The sequence below is a fragment of the Gracilinanus agilis genome, chromosome 6, assembly GCF_016433145.1.
Source record: "Gracilinanus agilis isolate LMUSP501 chromosome 6, AgileGrace, whole genome shotgun sequence".
Lineage (NCBI taxonomy): Eukaryota > Metazoa > Chordata > Mammalia > Didelphimorphia > Didelphidae > Gracilinanus > Gracilinanus agilis.
Window position 1 is genome coordinate 280,093,791 of NC_058135.1, and position 27,779 is coordinate 280,121,569.

A 27,779-nucleotide genomic window follows, 5' to 3' on the forward strand; every position below is an offset into this window, starting at 1 on the left:
TAACAATGGCCAGGAGATGTGGAGAAGGGGATAGAGAAAGGGCAGAGTCAAGAAGATCTAGGTTCGAGTCTCACCAAAACTGGCTGTGTAACTGGAGCAGTCTTATAATCTCTCCAAGTCCCCAGATCAACCCTCTAAGACTACAACCTGAATACGGTTATCCCTTCTACATCAAGGGGGTTTGGGCATGGCGCCCCCAAGAGCTGGGAAATCCGAGCAAAATTTGTGACCCTCCCTTTGTTCCAGAAAAGAAATTTGATTTTTTTTTTCTTTTTCTTCAATGAGGTGTTTACAGTACCTAATTGTAAATTTGGAGTTGCGTATGCATTTCTAAGTTTCTAAACATTTTCTGAGTCATCTGCTGGCCTTCATGTATCATCTGTGGCTTCCACGAAACTCCTCCAAAATTCTCATTTAATTTCTTATGACATCCAATCACAATAGAGAAAATCACAATGTGGAAGAAATAAGTGTATTTGCCACCATAGTGCATTCCTTTGCTGGGAAAATATCAGGTCCTAACAAAAGTAATAGCAACAATGAGGGAAAGGTAGGTGGCTCAGTGGATTGAAGTCCAGGCCTTGAGATGGAAGATCTCAAGTAGATGGAAGGTCTAGTCTGGCCCCAGACACTTCCTAGCTATGTGACCCTGGGCAAGTCATTTAACCCCCATTGCCTAGCCTTTACTACTCTTCTGTCTTGGAACCAACACACAGTATTGGTTGTAAGCCAGAAGGTGAGGGTTTAAAGACAGCAGCAACAACAACAATGGCTACCACTTGCACAGGCCTTTGAGGTTCGCAGTGGTCTTCTCTTGCTTCAGAACAACCTTTCCAGATGTGTGCATCATCTTCATTTTACAGCTGAGGAAATGGGCCCGTAGAAAAAACAAAGGCAGCAAGTGAAGGAAGCAGGACTGAAACTCAGGTGTCTCCCTCTCCAAATCCAGGGCTCTTTCTACTATATTTTTTGGCAAATTTTTTCTGTTTTGGTGGCCAAAAAAGGTCAACTCACTCTCCAGTGTTCAATGGGGCCAAGCGTGATGGAATGAGGTGATTGGTCCATTGGAAAACTGCTGTTTAACTACTATTTGGGTCAAAAGGGAGAGAGCGATGACTCAATTCATTCGATCTCCTCTGCATATTCCCTAGAAAACCAAGTTTTTCTTCGGGTATTTTCATATGATTTTTGTTGGTTAGATTGTTGATATGGTCAATTATGTGGATGGTTTTCCTAATGTTGAACCATCCTTGCATTCCTGGTATAAATCCCACCTGGACATGGTGGAGGATCCTCTTGGTCACTTGCTGGAGTCTTCTGGTATTTTTCTAGAAGTTGTGTCAAGAGAAATCCCTGAAAGAGCTTTTCCTACTTGAGTGTCTCTCAGATGAAGTTACAGGCAGGCTTGGTGGCTAGAGGGCTCTGGATTCAGCATCCTGAAGACCTTTGTTCAAAACCCTGAGACAACCCTTTTTCAGCCGGTTTCTTCTTCTGTAAAATGGGAATAATAGTAGTGCCTCCCTTCGAGAGTGTTTACAAACATTAAAAGAGATATTTATAAAAATATTCTAAATTAATTAATTAAATTTTGCAATTAAAAAAAAGAGAGATTTATAACTATCTGCCAGTATGCATTTGCCAAAATACATCTCCCCACCGCTTCCTCTGCCCTTCCCTTCTGGTATGGACAGAGCCCTAGCACAGGGGCCGGCAATGTATGGCTCTGAGCCATATCTGGCTCCACCTCCCGACCTGCCAGTCCAGGCAGAGCCCCAGGATGTGCCCCAGGGGACCCTTCAGGCCACTGCCCCATATTCCAGCGCCTTCTTCCTCCATCAGCGTTTATGGCTCTCATAGCCAAAAAGGTTGCCAACCGTTGCCCTAGAGGATAGAGAAGGGCTGGAAGGAGTCGATGTCAAACACAGGCCAGGAAAGGGCATTTTAAGCTCAAACTCGCACAGAAAAGGAGACAGAGAAATCAGAAAACTGGGACAGTCTCTCGAAGTTTTCCCAGCCGAGGAAGAAGGTCGTGTAGAGGGCTTCCCCTCTTGCCTCCTTTGCTCTTAGAGCCAGCGTGCGACTAGGAACATTGCCAATCGGGATAGAGGAGATGCTCCTCTGCTCCTGCCTTGCTGAGCCACCGAGGCGTGTGGCGAACCAGGGCCATGGAGGCAGGAATGGAGGTTAAGGTCTTTCGCCTGGAGTTTGCAGATCAAATGTTTTTTTAATTAGCGGATTTGTCCTGCTCCAGCGTTATAGAAAATACGGCCGACTTGGCGCCCTCGAATGTGCCGGTAAGGAAGAAATCGGCGCCATGAGCATACCAGCACCCCCTGGGGGAGGCCGCCGTAATGGGCTCGGGCCGGATGGCCGGCCAGGATCCTCGGATCATTTGGGACTTAGTCCATTCGGATCCCACGAAGGTCCCAATAGACTCCTGTCCCCAGTTCACAGAGCTGTCCGGGATCCATCGCGATGCTTTGGACACGGACTCGGGGGGGGGAAAAGGAGCAAAGCAGGAAGTCGTCCCGATCTCGAGGCAGCACCTCCTTTAGGTAGGACCGGAGAAGGGCAGGACCGAGCGCTCCTGGAGGCTAAGAAAGAGGATCCAACTTTCACTCTGAGGCCGCGGGGGAGTAAGAACTAGGGCAGAGCGCTGGACCAGAAGTTGGGCGAAGCCCCGAGTTTGAATCCTGCTCACCTTCTTACTCGTTTCGGGACTTGGAGCAAGTTGCTTGACCCGCCAGTCAAATGAGGCTGGACGCGGCCGCTTCACCGCTTGTTGTAAAGATCAAGATAAAGCGTGTAAAGTGTTTCAGAGACCTTGACGTAGTCTAGACGTGAGCTCGACCCCGAGCAGAGACTAGAGCAAGCGTCGTCCCCCGGCTTCACTCCTTCCGACTCCCGCAGGGCAGTAGGAGGCCTGGAAGCGCAGGTCCGCTTTTGGGAATGGAATTAGGAGAGGTGGCAGTGAGGCCCTCCGCTCAAAAGTGGGGTGGGGGGCCGGCCCCAAAGACGTGGGCTAAGAGAGTTTTTATTCGTGCCTATGTTTCATTTTTACGAGGAAAAAGGAGTCCCGAGTTTTCTCAGTAGGAGACCCCCTGCTGTGCGGGTGGGCAGTGAGAGACCCCCTGCGGTGCCTGCGGAGGTGGAGTCGCCTGCCTGGGCTCTTTGGTCTCTGGGTCCCCTGAGCCGGGGCAGGACTCTCTCTCCGGGATGGTGAGGAGGCAGAGAATCGGATTTAAGGCCTTCTTAGTTTAATTATTCTTAATAATGTGGGTAGATAAGGTAGATGGTGGTTCTAGGATTAGAGTCGAAGAGTAGGCTTCAGCCTAGCGGAAGGTTCTGCCCTCTGAGGCACAGAGATGGGAGGCTTTTCTAGAAAATTCGAGTTAGGATTGGGATCTGGAGTAGAGTTACGAGCTATGGTAGCCAGGGAAGCATTATTTTCACTTTTCTCCTTCCTATTTTCCTTTCCATATATCTTAATAATAAACTAAGTGTTTTGCATTTAATACACTGTGCACTGGCTTTTGATCAAATTTATGCCCCCCAAATTTTAACCCTTCACACATGGGAGGTCCCGGATTCAAATTTGCCCTCAGACACTTTCCAGCTGGGTGACCTTGGGCAAGTCACTTAACCCAGTTGCCTAACCCTTACCTGTTCTTCAGCCTTCAATATACAGTATTGATTCTAAGAGGGAAGGTAAGGATTTTTTTAAAATGGAAAGTATTTTCATTTAATTTCATGTTGGAAACAAGTGAAATGGTTTTTTCCTTGTGGCTCAGATATCCTGATCTAGACAGGAAGACACACACAACAGAGGTAGCCCCAAAGTCTAATGGCTTAAAACAGAACTGAGATTTTTGGAACCCCTTATAAGGCTATTTGCTGTAGTCATAGTCTCTCTCTTCCACCCTTCCAATTATTTACCTTTCTTCATAGGAGGGTAAAAGGGAAGTTCCCCGGGTCAGCTGCTGCTTCTACAAAATGGGACCCAGATGCCCCATGATCACTGTTGGCACAACATACCGATGGGATTAGGTAAGGGCAGAAAAATGATACCCTCTGTGCAGATTCCCTAGTGTCCCCTTTGGCCCCAGACTCATTTTTTATTTGCACGTGTCCTGAATTCACCCCTCTGTGAACATTCTGCCAGCTCCCCACTCCTACTCCATTTACAGCTCCTTCGGGGCAGGGACTTCCTTGGGGCCATTTTTGGATCTCTAATAACTCAACTGTTTGGTTGGCTGATTACACCGTCAAAGGATGTTTTCAGATTGAGCCCCAAATCCTTAGTGTATGAGTCATGGGGTACACCAGACATATCTAGGCCAGGGCACCAAATAGCCAAATCCCCAGTTTTATCTAGTGTAGCCTTTTTTATTCTCCTTTTTAAAGGACTTTCCTGTCATGTAAAAATGCATTACACCCTTTCTTCTTCCTCTATTATATTCTATATGAAACAGAGGGAGTGGGATGTTAGGGGCACCATTAGGTGATAATAAAGAAAATAAGAGTCATTATAAAGAGCTATTTTATTTCTCAGGGAGGCTAGAACCCAAGAGCATCTTGATGAGAACTGATTCCCCAAGAGCCATATTGTTTGAATTGGAAGTTTCCCATCTTCTTCTTAGTAGGCAGGATTCAGAGTTCCAGCATCCCAAGGGGCTAGGAGAGAGTAAGGGGGGCCAAGGAGACCTAAGGCCAGGGAAGCAGCAGAGCCCAAGTGTGGCAGAGGGAGGGGCCCATGGAGGAAGGAGGGAGCGACAGAACGGAGCTCCAAGTTCTGCTTTTCTTGGAAGGAAAGAGCTCAGAGTGAGAGAAGGCCTGGAAAAGGCCCGGCATTGCCGAGTCAGTCGGGCCCATCCTGGGAAGGTGGAATCTGGAGCCGGCTGGGCTGTCCCCAGGCCCCAGGGCCCAGCAGGGCTGGAGTCAGATGGGGAAGAGCTTCACAAAGCACGGCTGGCAGTAGGCCTTGTCGTTCCTCTCCCGGAACACCCCCTTGGAGAGCTGGCTCAGGCAGAAGGCGCACACAAAGTGCTCGGGGTGGAACCTACGGCCCATGGCGCTCACGCAGCGCCCGTGGATGGGCTGCTCACAGCCGGGGCAGATGGTCCCTCGCCGGCGGTGGTAGTGCAGCTCACAGAAGGGCTGCCCATTCAGCTCGAAGAAGGAGGCCGTGGAGAAAGGCTTGAAGCAGTCCTAGAGATGACAGAGAAGGACACAGGCTAAGAGGGAAGGGAAGGCCGAGGCTGCGAGCCCATCCTGAGTCCTTCCAGGGAGTGGCCACCCCAAGACTGGTCCATAGAGTTAAGGGCATGGAGTGTAGGGAAAGAACTGAACAGACCCAGCCAGGGAGGGTCAGGACTGGGGAGGGGGGCCCAATAAGCATTTATATAGTCACCACCATATGCTAGTCACTGAGTTAATTGACTTTTAGGATCATCTCATGTGATCCTCACAACCACCTGGGGAAATAAGGGCTGTTATTACCCCTACTTTACAGTTGAGGAAACAGAGGCAAACAGGAGTGACTTGCTCAGGGTCACACAGTTGGTAAATGTCCAAAGGACGAATCTGAGCTCGGGTCTTCCTGACTTCAGGCCCATCACTATTTCCCTTTACCACCTAGATGGCCATCAAGGACAAGATGGACTGTCCTTCATTTTTTTAAGCTGTGACCTTCTGTCTTAGAATCTCTACTGTGTATCGGTTCTGAGGCAAAAGTAGGCTAAGGCTAGGCAATGGGGGTCAGGTGACTTGCCCAGGGTCACACAACCAGGAAGTGTCTGAGACTAGATTGAATCCAGGACCTCCCGTCTCCAGGTCTGTCTCTCCATCCACTGAGCCACCCAGCTGTCCTGTCCATTCTGTTTTAAAGGGGCCTGTCTGGTACTCTGAGTTAGGTCAGGGATCATTAGACTTAGATTAGAAGGGACCATGGTGTGACAGAGCCCGGCCCCAGAAGAGCTGGGGGAGGAGGGGCCCTGCTTGCTCCTCGATGCCTGATTCCAGGCTGACTGACCCCACACACGAAACAGTCAGGGTGCCAGACGGCGTCCATGGCTGACAGGTAGTTTTCCAGCACGGGGCGGTTGCAGCCTCTACACTTGGGAGCAAACATGGCTAAGAAATCTCTGCGGCAATATGGCTTCTTGTCCTTCTCAAGGAACCCTGGGGAGAGAGCAGAGGAGAGAGTTTACATCCAAAGCCAGAGCAGCCCGAGAAGCCCGCATTTGGGCCAGAGATGTGCCTGCTGCCTGGGCCCCAGAGCCACGGCTCACCCCGGATTAGGGAGCCGCCTGCCCCAGTGGCCACCTCCTAACTCTGTCTAGAGCTCCTCTGTGCTCGCTGGCTCACTGGTTGTCCCTCCAGCAGACCAGAAGCTCCCTGAGGGCAGGGACCATCTTTTGGCTCCTTTTGTGCCCCAGGCACTCAGCAAAGTGCCCCTAATAAATGTTGACTGATGGATGGACTAAACTAGAAAATGTGAAGGAGAGGCGGCTCCCCCTCTTGGGGAGCAAACGAGGGTGAGGCTGCACCCCTCGGGCAGCACCACACTTTTGCCAAATGCTTCGGACACAAAGCTTCCTCTGAAGAAGCAGTGCCTGCCTGAGAGCCCCATTTTACAGAGGAATTGAGGAACCGGCCAATGATGACCAGCTAGTCTGTGTCCAAGGCGACTTTCGAGCCCAGGTCCCTGGCCCCAGGGTCCATCTTGTACGTACAAGCCATGTTGGGTCACAACTCGGAGCCCAGTTTCCCAACAGGTATTGTCCCTCGCCTTTACTCTGAGAGGCTCCTGTGCTGGAGGGGCCTGCTCCCCTCTCCGCCCCCCACCTGAGGACATTCCTCCCATCACCCCTCCCATCCTGCCCAGCAGCCCAGGCGGGGTGCTGCCTCCCTCCATCTCCCTCACAAGGAGCTGGGACACTCGGTCACTAAAAGGCTCACCACCACTGACCCAGGAGATCCCTTTCTATTCTCTGACCTCTCTGCCAAGAGTAGCAGAAGGCCACATCCACTATATTAGAATATAAATCAGAGCAGAGAAGAGACGACCTTTCTGGCTTTCACCTCTCCTACAAAGAGCAGGAGCCCGGCAGCGGCCCTTCATCTTCTCTTAGCAAACATCCTGGACAGAAATGGGTAGCGTGGCCAGGGGCCCCCCACCAAGTGCCATCTGGGGGAGACCCTCTCTCCTTCCCAGAGTCCCTGAGCCACGCCATGGGGTCACTCTGTGATGCATCTCACAACACCCAACTGGCACGACTTTGCTGATTAATGAACAGAATCTAAGGATTTGCCTTCTTTGAGTCACCTCCTCGGTGCCAGGGGAATTCAGGTCTTAGATGGCAAATGTCTATTGGATCTAGGAATGCCTCTCTCATTCGAGGCTTTCTTCTGACATTTCCTGCAGATCCGAGAGAGGAACTCGAGTCTTCCCCTCCCTCATACCCAAGATTCTGCAGACCTCGCATGGCCCTCATCCTAGCAAAGACAATTCGGTTCCCCGAGAGCTGCTCTAAAAACCTGCTTATCATGGCACTGGGATGCCAGCCGGCCATAAGGAAGCGAGCCTGGTCAATGGCTGCCGGGGACTGAGGCCACCTTCCACGAGGCTTCCACCAGTAACAGCTCTGTTGGGCCACGTGGCCTCAGAATGGCCTCTGAGAAGCGGCTGCTCGCCAGCAGGGCCCAAGAGGCTCAAGGAAAGGAAAGCGGCCAAGAAGTAACAAGAGCATTTCAGAGCAGAAGAGTCTCTAGAGGGGAAGGAGCCAAACGAATGGGCTAAACTTTCTGCGATGCCCCCACGTGTAATAAGGCAGCAAATTGAGAAAGTTTGAGCCCTCGGCCCCGGGAGGCTCTCTCTGGGGCCAATTACCTCGGGAGGGCTCATGAGAAACGCTGACAATTAAAAGTACACAACAGGGAAGGGGATGTTGATGTTGGGCTGAGACAGCGAGCCACCAGGGAAATCAGTGAGCACCTGCAGGCCCAGGAGGAGGAACAGTGACAAAGAAAGACAGAGAGTCCCTGGGGCCTGCTCTCTGGGGCTCAGCACCAACCCAACGAGGGGAGAGGAAGCCCAGCCTTAAAGGGATGCAAAAAAGTACAGATGAAAGTGATTTCTCAGGAGGCTCAATAGGAGGTGGTCACTGTAAAGAACTGCATTGTTTATAGGAGAGCAAAGCATGCTTCTGTTACTAAACCCACTGAGCAGACAGGTCTGAATATGGATATTCTCCATGAGGGGGGCTTCCGGCACATGGATGGGCCTTTGGAGGCCAAAAGCCTCTATTCATCGATTGGTTTTCATTGATTAAGGGAAAAAACAACCCCCAACAAAAATGAAAATGGCTTTCTCCATTCAAATGAGGCCCAGTCTGGAAAAGGGGCTCCCAAAGACAAAAACTGCAGAAATCTGGGAAAGGATGCGCTTGAGTTACAGGTCCAACATGACGATACATCTGGCCCTTCGTGGGCCTAAAGCAGCACTTGGCCCATGTGGGACCAGGGGGACTGTGAGCTCTTTGTGTTCTGTTCTTCTATATCTGTTATACATAAGATAGCTTCTCTCTCTGAGTCACACCTACCTTCCTCGTTGAACACCTCCCCACAGTGAGAGCAGAAAAAGTGCTCTGGGTGCCAGGTCTGGTCCATGGCTGTCAGCACCTTCTGTAAAAGAGGGACACACACAGTCAGGCCAGGTCTGTCTGCCTGGACCGGAGAACAGCTTGGAGGGGCAGCCCAGTACTACTTACATCAACAATGGGGGCCGCACAGTACGCACAGCGGGGTGAAAAAAGCTGGTGGTAGTCCTGGGAGCAATAAGCAGAGCCATTGCGCTCAAAGAACGGGCTGCTACAGCCAATCTCCTTTTTGCAGTGAGTACAGACGAAATGTTCCGGATGCCAGGTCCAACCTAGAGCCGTGATCACCTGCAGGGGACAAAGGAGAGACCACAAAAACAAGCATGTGCTAAGAGCTTCTATGGCAGAGGCCCTACGTAGGGCAGGAGGCCACTAAGACAAAGAGGAGACAGGGCTGGCCCTCCAGAAGCTCATAATCTACGCGTACCTCAATAGGTAAATCACAGTGAGCTAAGAAGAGAGAATAGCCATTACTGAGGGGTCAGAAATGGTCAGGAGGAGGTGGCTCTTGGGCTGAGTCCCAAAATAACCTCTGAGCCTCCTCTACGGCCTAGAGACTCCTCTTAGCCCAATCCTTTAGGTGGTGTCCAACAGCTCTCTGCAAAGGTCCTTGAGGAAAATGAGAAAACAATCTTGGCAGCAAATTTCTCTGATAAAGGGATCATTTCTCAACTATACAGGGAACTAAGCCAAAGTTAGAAAAATGAGAGCCATTCTCTAATTGACACATGGTCAAATGATATGACCAGGTAGCTTTCAGAGGGAAAAACCAAAGCTATCAATAGTCATATGAAAAAAGTGCTCTAAATCGCTAATAATTAGAGAAAGCAAATTAAAACAATTCTGCATTGCCACCTCATGACCATCAGGTTAGCTAAGATGGCAGAAAAAGGAAATGACTAATGCTAGTGAGGATGGGGAAAACTAGGCAACTTTGTACTGATATGCTGTTCCGGGAACTGTGAACACAGTCCAACCTCTCTGGAGAGCAGTTTGGAACTATGTCCTGAGAACTAGAAAACTGGGCATACTCTTGGCCCTAGCAATATTGCTACTTAGGTCTATACCCCAAAGAGATCAAAGAAAAGGGAGGAGGGTCTCGATGTATAAAAATATTTCTAGCGGTTCTTTTTGTGGCAACAGATAGAAGTGGAAACTGAAGAGATGCCCGTCAGTTGAGGAATGGTCACACAAGTAATGAATGATATGTGAATGGAATTTATTATATGGAATGCCATTTATTTTTAATTTTTTAATTTTTTTTAATAAGACCCTTACCTTCTGTCTTCAGAAGAGTGGTAAGGGGAGGGAATGGGGGTCAGGTGACTTGCCCAGGGTCTAGAATACCATTTTGATGTAAGAAATGGAGAGGAGAGTTTCAGAAAGACCTCGGAAGACTTAAAAGAACTGATAAGAAGTGAGCAGAACCAAAGAGTTTATGCAGTAACAGTAATATTATAAAGATAATCAACTGTGAGAGACTTAGTGACTCTGGACAATAAAATGGCCTGCCACAACCTCAAAGGACACATGATGAAATTGCTGTTCATCTCCAGATAGAGAACTGATGGACCCAGAAGGTAGAATTATACATATTTTTTTCTCCTTTCTTTTTCTTTTTTTTCCCTCCAGAATATGGCTAATGTGGAAATTTGTTTTCATCGACTTCAGATTTGTAATGGGTTCTGTACTCTTGTATTCTCAATGAGAGAGGGAAGGTAAAAGAAAAAAATCTAGAAATGAAAAATGCAAAATTGATTTTTTAAACAATTTAATAAATCAATAAAGGTTATTGCAATCACTAGAAGCCCCTGGTCTCACCTAACTTCCTTAGAAAATAGCCAAGTCAGAGAATTGGTTAAACAATGACAAAAAATACATAGGAAAACTAACACACATACACACACACACACAAAAAAAAAAAGAGGAATTATGATGTTTTTAATAATGAAGGAAAGATTTTCATTGCCAAGTCTCAAATTATAGTGCTAGTTCTTACAAGTATCTGGAAATATATATGTATGTATACATGGGCATTTTTTTTTTAAGTAACAGACCAATGCAACCAAAGAATGGACACATCAGATAGAATTAAAGTCAAGGAATGTTAATTTTGAGAAACCCCAAATTATAAAACTTGAGAGGGGTGGAGAAACATTCAGGAAAAAAAGTCTGCTGAGATTACTTAGCAACATAGCAAAAAATAGGTTTGGATCCATATGCTATAATAAATTCCAAGAGGATCAAAGATCTTAATATTTAAATAAATACTATAAGAATTTTAGAAGAAAAAGGAGTAATATATTTATGCCAAATATGGAAAGAAAGAAACTGTATATCTACCATCCAAATGAAAGAAATTGTTGATGATAAAAAAGATTAATTTAATTTCACAAAAATCAAGCCTTTTAATACAATAAAAAGTAATGTATCCAATAAAGAAAGGAATAGATTGATGATTTTTTTAAATCATAAAATCTATCTGATAAAAATCTGGCATGCAAAACCTATAAAGAATTGGTCAAGGAAGTAGCTGGATAGCTCAATGGATTGAGAGCCAGGACTAAAGATAGGAGGTTCTAGGTTCGAATTTTGCCTCAGACACTTCCTAGCTATGTGACCCTGGGCAAGTCACTTAACCTCCACTGCCTAGCCCTTACCACTCTTCTCCCTTGGAACCTATCCACAGTATTGATTCTAAGATGAAAGGTAAGGGTTTAAAAAAAATAATTTGTCCAAATTTACAAGAATAATAACTAACCATTGGATAAAAGGGCACAGAGTAGAAATGAGCCACTCCTTGAGAATAGAGACTGTTGCTTTTTTTGTTGTTTTTTTTTGTCTTTGCATCTCTGTTGCCTAGAATAGGGCTGAGACAAAATAGGGGCTCAAATAATTAGAGAAAGAAATGGCAAAACATTTCACTATCTTAGCCAAATAAATAAATGAATAAATGAATGAATGAACGAATAAATAAATAACTAGACAGACAAATGCACAAATAAATAAATGGATGGATGAATGAATGAATGAACGAATAAATGAATAAATAAATAAAGGGGGGGGCAAAGAGTTGGACACAACTAAAGTGACTAAAAACAACAATGGCAAATACTATAGATTGATTGAAACTGAATTAACACTCAAAAAAATCCATTAAGAATTTGAATGAGTGTCAATAAGCACATGAGAAAAGTGTTCTAAATCTCTAATAATTAGAGAAATGCAAATCAAAACAACTCTGAGGTATCACCTCACACCTAGCAGATTGGCTAAAATGAAAGAAGGGGAGAGTAATGAATGCTGGAGGGGATGTGGCAAAACTGGGACATTAATGCATTGCTGGTGGAGTTGTGAACTGATCCAGCCATTCTGGCTGGCAATTTGGAATCACGCTCAAAGGGCTATAAAAGAATGCCTGCCCTTTGATCCAGCCATACCATTGTTGGGTTTGTACCCCAAAGAGATCATAAACAGATTTGTACGAAAATATTTATAGCTGTGCTTTTTGTGGTGGCAAAGAACTGGAAAGGGAGGGTATGTCCTTCAATTGGGGAATGGCTGAACAAACTGTGGTATATGCTGGTGATGGAATACTTTGTGCTAAAAGGAATAATAAACTGGAGGAATTCCATGTGGACTGGAAAGACCTCCAGGAATTGATGCAGAGTGAAAGGAGCAGAGCCAGAAGAACATTGTACACAGAGACTGATATACTGTGGCACAATCAAATGTAATGAACTCCTGTACTAGCAGCAATGCAATGACCCAGGACAATTCTGAGGGATTTGTGGAAATGATGCTACCCACATTCAGAGGAAGAACTGCAGGAGTGGAAATACAGAAGAAAAGCAACTGCTTGAATACATGGGTTGAGGTGGACATGATTGGAGATGTAGACTCGAAACTACCACACCAGTGCAACTATCAACAATTTGGAAATTGGTCTTGATCAATGACACATGTTAAAACCAGTGGAAATGGGCATCGGCTATGGGGAGGGGGGAGCAAGGGGGGGTGAAGGGGAAAGAGCATGAATTATGTAACCATGTTAACTTTTCTAAAAAATAAATATTAATAAATTAAAAAAAATAATATACTATACAACATTTTTTAAAAAAGGAATTTGAATGAGGAAGAAATTTAAATGAAAACAAGTATTTAAATAATACTTGTCACTTTGATGTATGTAAGAGGGCACCTAAAGCTGAACATGCTGAAATAAGCAGCACAATTACATAGTTGGTAGAGTTGTGAATTAGCACAGCTTTGACTGCAGGGTTTCTCTTCCCCCACTCCTCCCAACGGATGAGGTAGAAGATTAAAAATTGCATTTTTATAAGTATAACTTTTCTGGAAAGAAATGTGGCACTATGAAATGAATTATATATAATTCATTTATATACATATATAGTTATATATATAATTTAATCCAAAGATTAATCCAAAGCAATATTAGTGCTACATACAAGGATGATACTAATGGAAGAAGGGTGAAGGGCTATCTGTATAGAATTATTCAGACTGATTTTATTTGTAATAGCAAAAACTACAATCAGTCCACAAGTTCCATGACTGATGACATTTGAATAACTCATGGTATAGTAGGGTAATGTAGCATTATTATACCATAAGAAATCAGAAATATGAAGAATATAAAGAAACATGGAAAGCTTTAGAAATAGTGATCCAGAATAAAGAAAACATTATCAGAGGAACAATTTATAAAAATAACAGTAGAAGCAAAATCTGATAATGTAAACAGAAGATCACAGAGAAACAAATGAAGCAGTTAATAGATGAGGGGAGGATTCATGTCTTTGTTGATCTTCATTATTGTTTATTTGAATATCTTTGATGGTTAGCAAAGGTTTTTTTTTATCATAAAAAGGGAAATCAAGGCAAGGATAATCAAAAATGTTTACCTTAAATAAAGATCACCGTTTGGTGGCACACAGAGACAGACACTGAGACAGACACACAAGCGACTCTAGAGCAACAAAGCCTGGACTTTCCCACCTTTCCAACAATGGGTTTTTGGCAGGCGGCACAATGACCCTTGGGGATGGTGGCAATCCCCAGGTCCTGTAAGTCCTTTTCCAGTCCCCCAAGCATAGTGTCCAAGGAGGCGCTGGAATCATTCTTTTTTGGCAGTGGTTCCTTGGGGCCATCAGACTTCTCCATGACCTGCCACCAAGAAGAAAAAAAAAAGGCATGAAAACCAGCAGTCTCATTACTTTTATGTTCATAAGCCCTGCCCACACTGAGATCCCACCATGATTTATGTACAAGAGCTGGTAGAAAGGCTATCATCCAGGAAAAGTATTATTTTTTTAAAATAAAGGTGCCTGGACTGGGTAGGTTCTTCTAGCCCTGATCTCTTATGACCCTACCATCTATGCTGGTACAGCCCAACGTGCACTGGCTCAGGAGTCAGAAGACCTACATTCAAATTCTATTTCTGATACATACTACTGAAGGGCCTTCATCTCAATGGGCCTCAGTTTGCCCCTCTGTAAAGTAGGGGGGTTGGGCTGGATGACCTGAGGTCTCTTCCAAATCTAGCTCTCTGACCTGATAACCTTCTAACTAGTTTAGCATTTTCTCTAAAAACCCCTGCTATAAGCTATTTTCAAAGCATCCTAGGATCTATCATGAGAGGGGCAGTGAGGTAGCTCAGTGGATAGAGGCCTGGAAATGTGAGGTCCTGGATTCAAATCTGGCTTCATAAACTAGACACTTCCTAGGTGTGTGATCCTGGGCAAGTCATTTAACCCCCATTGCCTAATCTTTTCCCCTCTTCTGCCTTGAAGCCACTTGTAGCAATTGTAAGGCAGAAGGTAAGGATAAAAAAAAAAAAAAAAAAAAGATAGAATCTACACTGACATCGTAGCTGCCCCATCGATCAAGTCTGAGGCTGGATGCAAGGCTTAGGAAAAAGAAAACTCAGGCAGTGATGACAAGTATCTTGCAGTGTCCAGTGGCCATGTGGCGGACTCCCATAGCACAGCCTCAGGACTAGAGCTTGATGTGGGACAGCTTTCAGGGTAATGTGAAAAAGTGTCCCCCAAGCACAAACTCCAGCCCACAGCAATGGTCCAAGGCAGCTTCTGGAATAACCGTGGTGTGCCCACAAACGCCAAATGACCCCTCATCAGGCAGGTATCCCTGAGGATGAGGAAAGCCACCCTGAATGGCCTCTCTCCTATACCAGCTCTAAGATCCTGAGAGGTATCAATGAGGAAGTATAATGGACTTGGAATCAGGAGATCTGAGTTCAAATTCTGGCCCTGACATCTCCTAACTAGGGGACCTGAGACACCTCATTTTATTTGGCTCTTGACCTCATCAGTTCCCTTTAAGTGATTCTCAATCTCCTCTCCTGCCCCATCCTCTCTCCTGACCTCCAGGCCTGCATGTCCAGCTGCCAGTCAGAAATTCAAACTGGATGTACCATAGTCTGCCTTCCTCAGGTCTCTCCCACTGCACTGTCCAGTCGGGCTGACCATTTTAATCCTCTTACTTAATAAGCTTTAGTGGCTCCCTATCACCTCCAGGATGAAATACAAAATCCTCTGCTTCACATTCAAAACCCTTCAGAGCCCAGCCTACTTCCACCTTCCCAGGCTTCTGACCTCTTAATCCATTACTCTTCGTCACCACGTATTCCCTGATCCAGTGGCACCGGCCTCCTGGCTGTTCCTTGAACAAGATACTCCATCGCTTGGATCCAGGCATTTTCTCACCTGTTTTCCTAATTCAACCCCTCTAGTTTTTTGGTTGTTTTTTTTGGTTGTTTTTTTTTTTTTTTTTCTCAAGCCTGCACCTTCCACAAGGTGTTTGAACAGAGGCTGGATGCCATCTTGTTGGAAATACTGCAGACAAGATGCTTGCTCGGGGAGGGAGTTGGTGTGGATAGCTTTAGAACATCTTACACCACTTAGAATTCTATGATCAGATTTTGCCCAATAGGCCCTGCCTTCACTAAAATCTCATCTTTCTGGGCTTCTCCCTAGTTACCCAATAAATATTTCATGTTTTCACCTGGAGAAATGACATTAAATTTGCCTTGTTGTAGTTGTTTCAAAATGACAAGATTTTATCCCCCCAACATAGGCTTCTGTCAAAGATAAAAACTTTTCTGCATTTTTGGCACAAGTCTGTCAGGAACAACATTGTAAACAACATAATTCTAAATCTGAGCCTTTCTAGTGCCTTCCCTCGAAGATTCCCTCCCATTTACACTTTCTACAACTTATTTGTACAGTTTTTTGAATATTGTCATCCCAGTGGAATGCAAACTTTTTGAGGGCAGGGACTGGTTTTCTTTTCTTTGTATTCCCTATTCTGACAAACAGTAGGTGCCTCATAAATGCTTGTTGCCTGTCAGAGCTTAGGAAAAGAAATGCTCAAACTGACCTTCTCTGGCCCCTTCCACCCACAATGTTCTTGGACATTTCTCTTCCGCAAGACAACTTAAGTTTACATTGCAAATTAAAAGATGACAAAGAATGGCAATAGTCAGTGCTGGAGTTGTGGGATAATAGGCACACTAATACATTGTTGGTGGAGCTATGACATGATACAACTACAGAGCAAACCAAGTTGGAATTACACAAAGTAACTCATATGTTCATACTCTGAACCACAGACTCCATTACTGGGATTGTACCCCAAGGAAGCTATTCTTGAGACAAAAGTCCCCACAGACACCAAAATATTGATAGCATCGTTTTTTGTGATAGCAAAGAATTGGAAAGAAAGTCATGTCCACTGATCAAAGAATAACAAAACAACGTGTGGTACATAAATGTCATGAAATATTATGGGCTGTTAGAAATATCTCTGAAGAGTACAGAGGAGCATGAGAAGAATTATATGAACCAATGCAGAGTATGTCAGCAAGAAAACAAGGGACACAGTGACTAAAGTGAACAAAATGCAACCACACACCAAAAAATCATGCATGAGTGTGGCAAAATTACTAAGCTCAAATAGAACTCAAAGGAAGAAATGTGAGAAGATGCCCCAGCCCATCCCTCAGTGGAAGTGGGAGATTCACAAATGTTACTTCACAGATTTTGGGCTTTTCCAAGGATGAGTGGAAATACTGATTTTTTCCCCACATCTCCTTTTCCCCCTTCCCTCTTTCTCTTTCTTCATCTCCCCCTCTGTCTTTTTCTCTCTCTTCTTCTCCCTTTCTTTTTTCTTTAATAAAATACTATTTGTTGACCAAAGAATATGAACAAGCAATTTCAGATAAAGAAATTAAAGCCCTCAATAACCATATGAAAAAGTGTTCCAAATCCCTCTTGACTAGAGAAATACAAATCAAAACAACTCTGAGGTACCACCTCACACTAATTGGGTTAATCAATATGGCAGTAAAGGAAAGTGATTAGTGCTGGAGGGGATGTGGCAAAATTGGGATACTAATGCATTGTTGGTGGAATTGTGAACTGATCCAACCATTCTGGAGGGCAATTTGGAACTATACCCAAAGGGCTAGAAAACTGGGCATACACTTTTGACTCTATAATACCCACTACTAGTTCAGTATCCCAAAGAAATCATCAAAAAGGGAACAGACCTACTTGCACAAAATATTTATAGCAACTCTTTATTGTAGCAAAGAATTGTGTCCATCATTTGGGGAATGGATAAACAACTTGTTACAACTTGTGGTATATGTTGGTGATGGAATACTATTGTGCTGTAAGAAATGCAAGATGATTTCAGAAAAAGCTGGAAAGACTGGGAGAACATGAGGCACAATAACAGCAACATTGTATGCAATGATTATCTGTGAAATCTTGGCTACTCTCAGCAATTGCAATGATCTGGGACAATTCTGAAAGACTTCTGATGGGGAATGCTGTCTACTCCAGGGAAGAACTGTTGGAGTCAGATGGATATGGATCAAAGCATATTATCTTTCTCATCAGTGTATTTACAGTTTTATTTGGGGGTTTTGATTTTATGTGAGTGTTCTCTTATAACAATAACCAACATGGAAGTGTGTTTTTCATGATAATTTAAAAAATACTATTTGTAATATGGAATGGCTTTCAGGAAGGGGGTGAGGAAGAGAATTGGGGGAAATAACAATGATGCAAAAATCAAAAAAACAATGAAAATCTGATACTTTTTTAAAATGTAAGGCAAAATTTACAGGAATATCAAACAAGGAAAATATTATGTTAAAATATAATTTAGGATTAATATTCTATTGCATCTAATCTTCTACAGCTAATCCTTCCCTTCCTCAAGAATAAAAAAGGCTTCTGATTCTTTGTGATCAAGACCCTAATCCACAAGTTCTTAACTTGAGGTCGGTGAACTTTTGTTAATATTTTGATAACTCTATTTCAATATAATTAGTTTCCTTATTTTTTTTATGAATTTAAAACTCTTCTGAGAAAGAGTCCATTGGCTTCAGACTACCAAAGGAGTTTAGAACAGAAAATAATTACAAGTCTTCCTCTAAATTCTTCTGAATGGAAAGGCCAGCACTTTTCCTGAGGTGGTCAAAGAACTAGTCTTTTCAGGGAATGGAGAAGGCAATAAACTTGACTAGACAAGAGGTATTTTTTGCTTTCCTGAGGTCTTAGTTTTTTCTTCTTGATTTTCTATATACTTTCCCAAAGGAAAAAGCCTACGAAGGATTTCAGAGTAGAGAAACATTTATTAATAATTTTAGTTGAATTAAAAGAAGTTTTACTACGCTTCTATACTCTTTAAAAAAAAATCCTTACCTTCTATCTTAGAATGATACTAAGTATTGGTTCCAGGCAAAAGAGTGTTAGGGGTTAGGTAATTGGGGGTTAAGTGATTTGCTCAACGTCACATAGTCACATAGAGGAGTGTCTAAGGCCAAATTCAAACCCAGAACCTCCCATTTCCTGGACTGGCTCTCACTCTACTGAGCCATATTATTTGCCCCCGTTTCCATGTCTCTTCATGGCCATGGCTATATAGCAGTCTCTTGTTGTATGCCATTGGTGCCTGGCCCAGCTCTAGAGACACAATCCATGATCAATGAACTAATTTTAAGGCTGAGGATATAGAGTTGGAGCCCATAAATCCTCAAGTCATTCCCTGAAGAAGAATGGAAACCAGAATCTTTGTAGGGGTTCCAATGCAAAACTGAGTTTTACTGTAATGTGTATCAGTGCACCCTGGGAAAGCTGGCAGAGCCAGGGACACCCTTACCTTGGCCTGCATCTGGCACAGGTGAGCCATGAGTTCATCCAGCTGTGCTGCTGCGGAGGTGGCCTGAGGCAGCCTCCTAGGCTCTGGCTCCTGAAGAGTACTACCAAGCAGGAAAAGTACAATCAGTATCCGCAAAAGTCAATGTTCCAAACACTACAAACTCAGTTTTACTCGTCACTTCCTTTGCTCCAGCCTGACCTCTAAATAGAAATAATTTTCCATCAAAGAAAAGGAAAAATGCTCAACTAGAGGCACTCTGGCTCTTCTGGCCCATGTTTATTTGTTTTTGTCTCCACTTACCACTCATGTAAACACCAAGCGCAGTTCTTGGTTTTCACACAGGAAAGTGTAAAGTGCCCAAAGGCCCATTTTTACCAGTGGTAAGTAGAGCTGAAGAGACGTTTTAGGGGAAGTTCTCATTAAAGTTTCCTTGATAGAAAATGACTTAGCAATTTACTATGTTAATTCTTTCTTCTGCCATTTTTATGCATTTTACTCAACAAAACATGAATAAAGCATATACTGTGTATAGAGCACTAGGCTAGGGGCACATGGGAGATACCATTTCTAGCAGCCACGATGCCTACTTTCATGAAGCTTACTTACAGTCTAGTACAGGAATTAGCCACCAACACTCTTGTAACCTCAACATGGGATACATGGTGCTCTTCAATTCTGATTGCTTTCCTAAGCCCGCCAACAAAACACTATTATGGGCAGATAGGTGGCTCAGTAGATAGTAGAGAGCCAGGACCGAAAATGAGAGGACCTGGGTTCAAATCTGCCCTTGGATACTTCCTAGCTGTGCGACCCTGGGCAAGTCACTTAACCCCAGTTGCCTAGCCCTTACTGCTCTTCTGCTTTGGAAAGACACAGTGTTGAATCTAATAAGAAGAAAAAGATTTTTTAAAAAAGACACCGTGTAACACAAGAAATTACCTAAGTTTTTCTTTTGTCATCTCTAAGATAGCACTAATTAAATATGGCTCTTCTCTGTTGCTCAGGGGTAAATATGATCTTATAAGAAGACAACAGATAAGGGCCAAGAACATTTCCAATGGGGTTTGTTCTTACTAAAGGCTAAGCAAACATACACCAAATAAACCCAGGAGAGGCACAAGTTAAGTCAGACACAATGGATAAAACCATAAAGGAAGGTGTCCTCACAGCTCTATGTAAGTATGGACTCATTTTTGCAAACACTATTACCTAAAAGAACTACACGAAGACCATAAATGCTGTAGAGCACCCCAAATATACTTCATAAAAGTATTAAACTGTAATATAGCTAAATACACTAATATTTTCATCAAATATACATTCAACATCTCCCTTGAACACACAGAATTCAAAAAGTGAGTATTTTTAAATGAAAAGAAAAGTGGAGAGGGCAGCTGGGTAGCTCAGTGGATTGAGAGCCAGGCCTAGAGACCAGAGGTCCTAGGTTCAAATCCGGCCTCAGACACTTCCCAACTGTGTGACCCTGGGCAAGTCACTTGACCCCCATTGCCTACCCTTACCAATCTTCCACCTATAAATCAATACACAGAAGTTAAGGGTTTAAAATAATAAAAAAAAAGTGGAAGATTCAACAGTTTACTATTAATCCTTCATCAATTGGTACTGAATCTAAGCTTGCCAAAAAAAAAAAAAATCTATTTGAGGGGCTGATTTGTAAATGGAAGTGATTTAATTCATTTCTATTTCTATTTGTAATTCCCTAGAAACACAGGTAAGTAGATATAAGTAGAAAAATACCAGTCTGGTAGTATTCCTGTCTTTAAAATGATGATGTCAAGGTTTTCCATGTCCTTTGTTATAACTTATTCCTGTTACCTCTGATTTCTGAGTAACTGGGGAAAGCTGCTGCCAAGCTGTTTCTTAACCTAAAGAAAAGCAATTGGCCTACTAGTTTTTCCACCTCACAGGTAAGGGAGTGGGTGGCTGCCTATCTGCATAGAAGGATGGGGGGAGGGGGATGCAGCATTTCTTTCTAGTCTTATTTATTACTACAATGGAAGAGAAAGAGAAAGGAAAACAAAAACACTTGACCTTTGGGATCCAAAGAAGCTGTAATAAAAAGAGCACAGTGGAGAAGATCAAATAAGGAATTTAGAAAAGTCAGAAGATCTTGGTTTGAATCCCAGCTCTGTTATCTCCCCCATAACCAGGCAGCAAATTATTTAACCTCTCTGAGCCTCAGTTGCATCAGCCTTAAAATGAAAGGGGAGAAAAATTTAGAGTAAAAATAGCACTTCTGCCATCATAGGTACTCTAATCCCTCATTTTCTGGAGGAATCACTGTCCAGCATTTCCAGTGCTACCACCTGCTTCCAATTCCAGGCTAGGTTCCCATTGCCATGCTGATCAAGTACCTTAGCAGCCTCACAGACAGTAAAACAAATAGAAAGAATTAATTAATAAACAATAAAGTCATACAATGGGGCTGTGATCCAAGGATATTAAGTTTGCACATCTTGGCTCTCACACTGTTGGGCAAATGGTTTCTCTCTCTGCTTGGTTGCCCAAATGTGCACAAGAGAAAAGAATATTTGGCCAACACCTCATTTCCTGGTCAGGGCAGGGACACATGAACCCTTAGTCACTCTTCCAGATCTGGAAAAGAATAGCAACTACTTACATGATGGGAATTTGCAAACCTGGACCTGCTCAAAGATGAGAAATGGTGGTGAGCCTATGATCACAAATACCATTATCAATCTAAGCATTCATTACAACCAAAATTTAAATTAGAAGATCAATGAAAATGGAATACCTGTAGATATTGCCGTCTTCAGACTTTGAAGTATATATGGCTTGCACCTAAGACACAGAGGTAGGGTAAAAAAAAAAAACAAAAAAAAACAACTCCACTGTTTTGAAATTATTCGTTGCTTGAAATAATCTTGTAGCTGTGGTTCTAACTTTAAGGGAACCAATTGATACTCCTTTTATTGTTGTTGTTTGTTTTTTTTTTTTAAAACCTCTATCTTCCATTGTAGAATCAATACTATGTACTGGTTCTAAGGCAGAAGAGCAGCAAGGGCTAGGCAATGACTTGCCCAAGGTCACACAGCTTGGAAGAGTCTGAGGACAAATATGAACCCAGAACATCTCATGTCCAGGTGTGGGTCTCTATGAACTAAACCACCTAGCTGTTCCCTATACTTCTTTTCCATGAGGGTCTTCTGTACATCAGAGGCAGAAGGACCTTCCTTATGGGCAGGATTTGGATGAGTAAAGATGATAAGGGGAGAAAAAAAAAAGTCTGCTCATTCTTTTTCTCTGCCACTTAGACTAGAATCATAAGGCATGAGTTACTTTTCTAGGGCAGGGTTGTATATACTGTGATTATAATGATTCAAGGAAGTGTTAATGAAAAAACACCTTCTATCAATGAAGACTAGAATCTTCTCTGAAACTTCTAGTCTTAGAGATTTTCTTGGGGGCCATGAGAAGTAAACCAGAGATCACACAACTTGTATAATCCAGAAGTGGGCTTTGAACCCAGGGCTTCTTGATTCTAACAATATTTACTAAACCAGGATGCTTTTCATATATCGTATATATTATCCCACATAGAGGTCGTTCTTAACTTCTTTATCCTATATGGCTAATATTGACCTATAATCAATGCTGGCTTTAGAAAAATCTGGGAAGACATGTATGAACTAATGCAGGATGAAATGTGAAGAACCAAGAATATAATTTAGACAATAACAACACCACTGAAAAGACAAACAGTTTTCAACAACTTCTGAACTCTGACAAAAGCATTGACCAACCATCATTCCAGAGGATTGAGGATCTAAGCTACCAGGCTCCTGCCAGAGGGCTTCGTGAAGAACTCAGGGGAGAGAATGGATATGCATTTTTTAATATGGACAATGTAGGAATTTATTTTGCTTACTATTCATATCCATCACAATGGCTTTATTTTTCTTTTAAATTAGAGTGGAGGTGGGGGCAGCTGGGTAGTTCAGTGGATTGAGAGCCAGGTTCAAATATGACCTCAGACACTTCCCAGCTGTGTGACCCTAGGCAAGTCATTTAACCCCCATTGCCTAGCCCTAATCACTCTTTGGCCTTGGAACCAATACTCAGTATTGATAATAAGACAGAAGGTAAGGGTTTAAAAAAACAAATGAATGAATGAATGAATGAATGAATGAATGAATGAATTACAGTGGAGGAAAAAGAAAGCACTTATTTTAATTGAAAATTAAAAAAAATTTTAAATGTAATATGTACATACACATCTATATCTATTTCTTTTTCGAACAGATTACTTTTCAGGGGTATACCCAATATTAGAGAGACTCCTATATTCTGAGCAATATTTCAAAAATTTATAATTTCACCTGTGTTGCTTTATCTTCCACTACTGCAAATTGCAACTATTCCTAACTTTATGGGATTAAACAGTTTACTGTTGCAGTAGTCCACATAGGTCAGTTGACAGCCAGCCCTCTAGGGCTGGGGCCCTCTGAACTCATTCCTCAGGGTGACTGGCACACAGTTCACAAAAGGGCCCAGGAGTCTGATAGGCCTTGCTGTGGCTTCTTTTTGGCTAGAGCAGTCTTCAAGAACTCAGTCATAGCCATGATCTAATGAGGCACTGAAGGAAGACTTACTAATGGCCAAGAATATATACCTATGTCCCTGCACACACTGAAAATGCAGGATAAGCTCACCGGCTTGGGCTGTGTGTCATTTTGGACTGGACAGGCCTTAGCTGCCTCTGTCTTCCCATCCTTGCTGGGCTGCAGGAGAGGTTTGGGATCCTCATCACTCTCCCCAAGGGAAGATCGTTCCAGTTCTTCCAACAAAGCATCTGGTCCACCAAGGAATAAGGAATAAAAAGATATCAAGAAGATCATGACTAACCCTCTTCTCACTAGGTAGAACCACTTCCCACCCTACCCCCATCCCTCTGGTCTACCCTTTCCTTGATTATTTATTGTGTTTCCATTCAAATGAGATCACATTGTAAAAGGCTTAACTGCCTGGCATAATAAGCACTTAATTAATATTTATTCTCTTCTCTTTACCTGGCTCCTATCTCAATGCAAATATGCCACTTCATTGGCCTGGCTGCCTCCAGACAGTCTTTTCCATTGCAGGGCCTCATTAGTAAATTTGGAATCTCCAGTTCTATCATTTACATTGAGATGCCTTAGGCAAGTCACTCCTTTTTTGGTACCTCAATTTCCTTATCTATACAAAGTGTCCACAATAGTGTGCTTTTAAGCTTTACTAGCAGAGTAAGGCATTTGGAAATTGTACAACCAGGAAAGAGGACTGCGGCTCTGCCCCAGGCAGCAATAGCACTCACAGGCCTTTAGTCCCACCGAATTTAGCCCCTAGTTAGCAAGACTAGGAGTTTCCAGCTGGCAGGCTGTGGGTATTCTGTTGTTTCCTCTCCTCCTCTCCCCTCCTTTCATGGAGCAGCACCCCCAACAGCAACCTTGCAAGTTGGGGTCCTAGGATCTCCTCCTCCTCCTCCTCCCACAAGGCTGTATCCCTAATCACCAAGTACAGCTTGTGGTAACCCAGGACAAAAATGTCTCCTTGTAGCTCTAGACTAGATGACTGCTAAGATCTCCTCTCGACGTGACACAGTAACCCGGTATTCCATTTTTATTCCTGGTCAAATAAGGCAAATAGGGGGAAAAGTCACTATTTGGCAATCCTGCACATTCCTCCCAGGCTCTGCTCAATCAATGTATGTGTTTATAAAGCCTGGACTTCTCTCAAAAACAAATCTCAAAGCAAAATTAATTTTAATTAAGCTTTACTTTAAAAAAAACTTCTCTGTTAAAGTTATAAGTAGAGAGAGACAAGTGTTACAAAATAAAATGACAGACTAGAGATTCTGAGTAACAGGAGGAAGGCTAGTAGAACATTCAGCAATGGCTGGCCTAAGCTGCTCCCTCTTCAAAGGATGGCATCCTCAAATGAGAATCCAACCCACAAGGACCTCATAACTCCAGTTTGATACAATTTCTCAAAAACTGGGAGCTCTTTCTTTGGGGTTTTTTGTCTAAAGAGAAGAGGGAACCTCATAACATAATGGAAAGAGAAGACCTGAACTGTAAACCCTTCTTCTGGTAACTACAAGCTACATGACCTTGGCCCAATCGCTTCACCTCTGGGCCTCAGTTTCCTCAACTGTAAAATAGGGTGGGGAGGGGGAACAAGACTAAGGGATTTCTTAGGTCTGATCCAACTTGATATTCCTAGGAGCCTAAACAACATTGTTGTATCTCAGCTATAAGGAAGATTGTTAGCACAATGGATCCATCATTGAGGAAGACTGGAGGTCTTCCAAATTAAGTTCTTATTGCCTTGGGGCATTACGGGGAAAATGATTCCCCAGATCTCCCTCCTCTAGGAGTTCATCCCCTTAATAAACCATCGCCATTTTTATGCCCCATTTTAGAGACAAGAAAACTGAGGTCCACAGGCAGAATGAAACATGGCTCAACAATCTAGGGCTCATTCCAGAGCTGGAACAACTCAGTCCTTCAAATTTTTTTCTCTTTTAGCCAAATGTTCTTAACCTAGGGTTTGTGAGCTGTTTTCTCCTTTTTCTTTTTAACATGTTAACTGTATTCCAACAGAACTCATTTCTTTTATAGTCCTCCATATTTTAGCGGCTCCCTTCTTTCAATCCTCCAGCCATGCTTAAATGACTATCATGATTTCTGTATTAACAATAACCCTGGAAGCATTTATAAAGGAGCCTGTCCTAGGAGGTCCACTTGGTACTGGGTTTGGGAGGGATGTGGTGGACAAAGAGGGAGCCTCAAAGCCCGGCCGCTGGGGGGCGCTGTGGCTAGGTTGCTGGACCCGGAATCCATCTTCCCCAGTTCAAATGTGGCCTCAGACGCTTCTTAGCTGTGTGGCCCAGTTTGCCTCACTTTCTTCTTCTGTCAATGAGCCTGGGAGGGAAAAGGCAAACCACTGCAGTATTTATGCGGAGAAAACCCCAAACAGGATTCCGAGGAGTCGGACACGACTGAAAGGAACGACCATCAAAAGCAGCCTCTAAGCCAAGTTCACGAAGCCCAGTTAGTGGGCGCCGGTGCCTGCCGTCCTCGTCCTCGTCCTTGTCACGTCTCTTAATGATCATCTAGTTTCGGGATGACTAATGTCAGTGTGAACACGAAGGGGGCGGGGCGAGGGTAAAGGGCTGGAGACGGGCAGTCCCAGAGACCCAACACTAAGTCGCTTCTCCCCAGAGCTCCTCGAGGTCTCTCGAGGGGCTCCAGAGCCAGCCGCCCTTTGGTTTCCTAAAACACAGAAGGTCCCGCCACCTGCACGAGCCCCCGACAGCCATCAAAAGTTGCCAGTAACCTACCAAACAGAGTAGAAAACGGCTGCAGGGGCACAAAGGATGTGGGTTCTGGCAGAGGAAGTGGGCCGACGATGAGCTGAGACCGAGAGAGAACGAGTCATGAAATCCACTTCCCAAACCCCAAAGAGAACAGATTGTGTGCGGAGGAGCCAGGAAAAGACGGACAGGAATGGAGACCCCCCTGAACGGGAGAGCGACTTGCCCTGTGGAAGGAGCGCCTGTCCAAGGATGGCAGGTGTGAAGAGTATGTGGGCTTCTGGGGAGGACCCCGCTTTGCAAGGCTCATTCTAAGGCACAAAGGATCAGAGAGGCGAGGCAGAGACTTGGGAGGCCATCCTGTGCCATCGGCACCATTTTAGAGATAAGCAAATGAAGACCCGAGGAGGTCATCATTGGCTCAAGGTCACACGGGCGGTAAATGTCAAAGGAAAAATGTGAATCCTCCACTCTCTTCTCTTCCTTTTCTTGGAGGGGCAAGTAAAAGGACAGACTCTTTGGGTTTGGGGACCTTCCAGCATAGAAATTCTCTCCACTGGCAGAGATCTTCTACATCACTATAGAAAATTAAATGGCATCTACAGTAACACAACTGTTATGTCAGAGGCAAGATTTGAATCGAGACCATCCTAACGCCTAGGATGTTCCTCTGGTCACTCCCTATGCTGCCTTTCATTTTATATATATATATATATGTATATGTATGTATGTATTTTTTTTTTTCATTCTTTCATCCACATCACTTCTACTCTACTCATCTTACTGTCTTTTATCTCTGCAGTAAATGCTGAGCCATCCCACTTGCTATGGCAGGGAAAAGGCCACATGGTCAAATCTCAAGCCCCTTCCATGTAACACTCATTCTTTTGATGTATTAAAATGATTATTTCAGCTCCATTTGCTTGGGTGTCTATTCTAGGTCCTCTGCCCGAGGTCATAAATGGACCACCCAACCCAATGAGAACAGTTCTTCCTGCTCCTAGACCAGGAACAGAAGTGAAAGTCAGAGCTTTCTGCTCATCTGCACAATCTAGTTCGCCTTCAGATAAGCCCTTCTGTACAAAGAAATCAAGCTTTTTTCCCCTTTCTGCTTCTTCACAGAGAAGCCCCTACTCACCCAGCTCTTCCATTGTCACGAATCATGGGTCTATGGTCTCTAACTCCAAAAGGTCCTAGAGTTGCAAGACCACAAAGCAACTGAGAGTGAGACTATATGAAGCACTCTCTAAATCTTCTTTTAGTTCCTGTATTTGCTTAGCACTTCCTCTCTTTTGATTCAAAATGGGGGAGGTGGGGGGGAGGTTCTTTTTTTATGAGTCATGCATTTTTCAAAGCATAGTTAAAAGTATCTGAAAAAAAATGTGACAGATGAAAGAGAAAGCTAATTTGGTCAACTGGCCTACTTGACAGGTTGGTTCTGGAGAGTTAAGGAACCATGGCAGGGATCACCCATGTCCAAGATCACAAGGAGAAAACTCTAGCTGGATTCCATGGAAATGAATGACACAGTTATATGCTTCAAAGAGTTATTCCTCATGAAAAAGCTTTAT

At 43.7% G+C, this 27,779-nt stretch overlaps 1 protein-coding gene across 1 annotated transcript; it reads right to left on the minus strand.

Moving 5' to 3' along the window:
• Positions 1-4,536: 4,536 nt before the first annotated feature.
• Positions 4,537-27,359, minus strand: LPXN (leupaxin). Its single transcript, XM_044680175.1, has 9 exons — positions 27,347-27,359; positions 23,567-23,706; positions 21,649-21,695; positions 18,873-18,972; positions 13,680-13,847; positions 8,772-8,948; positions 8,604-8,685; positions 6,032-6,180; positions 4,537-5,208 (listed from the first exon to the last, which is right to left on the minus strand). Exons 1-9 carry the CDS (start codon positions 27,357-27,359, stop codon positions 4,939-4,941), a joined length of 1,146 nt encoding a protein of 381 aa, XP_044536110.1. The 3' UTR covers positions 4,537-4,938.
• Positions 27,360-27,779: the final 420 nt, after the last annotated feature.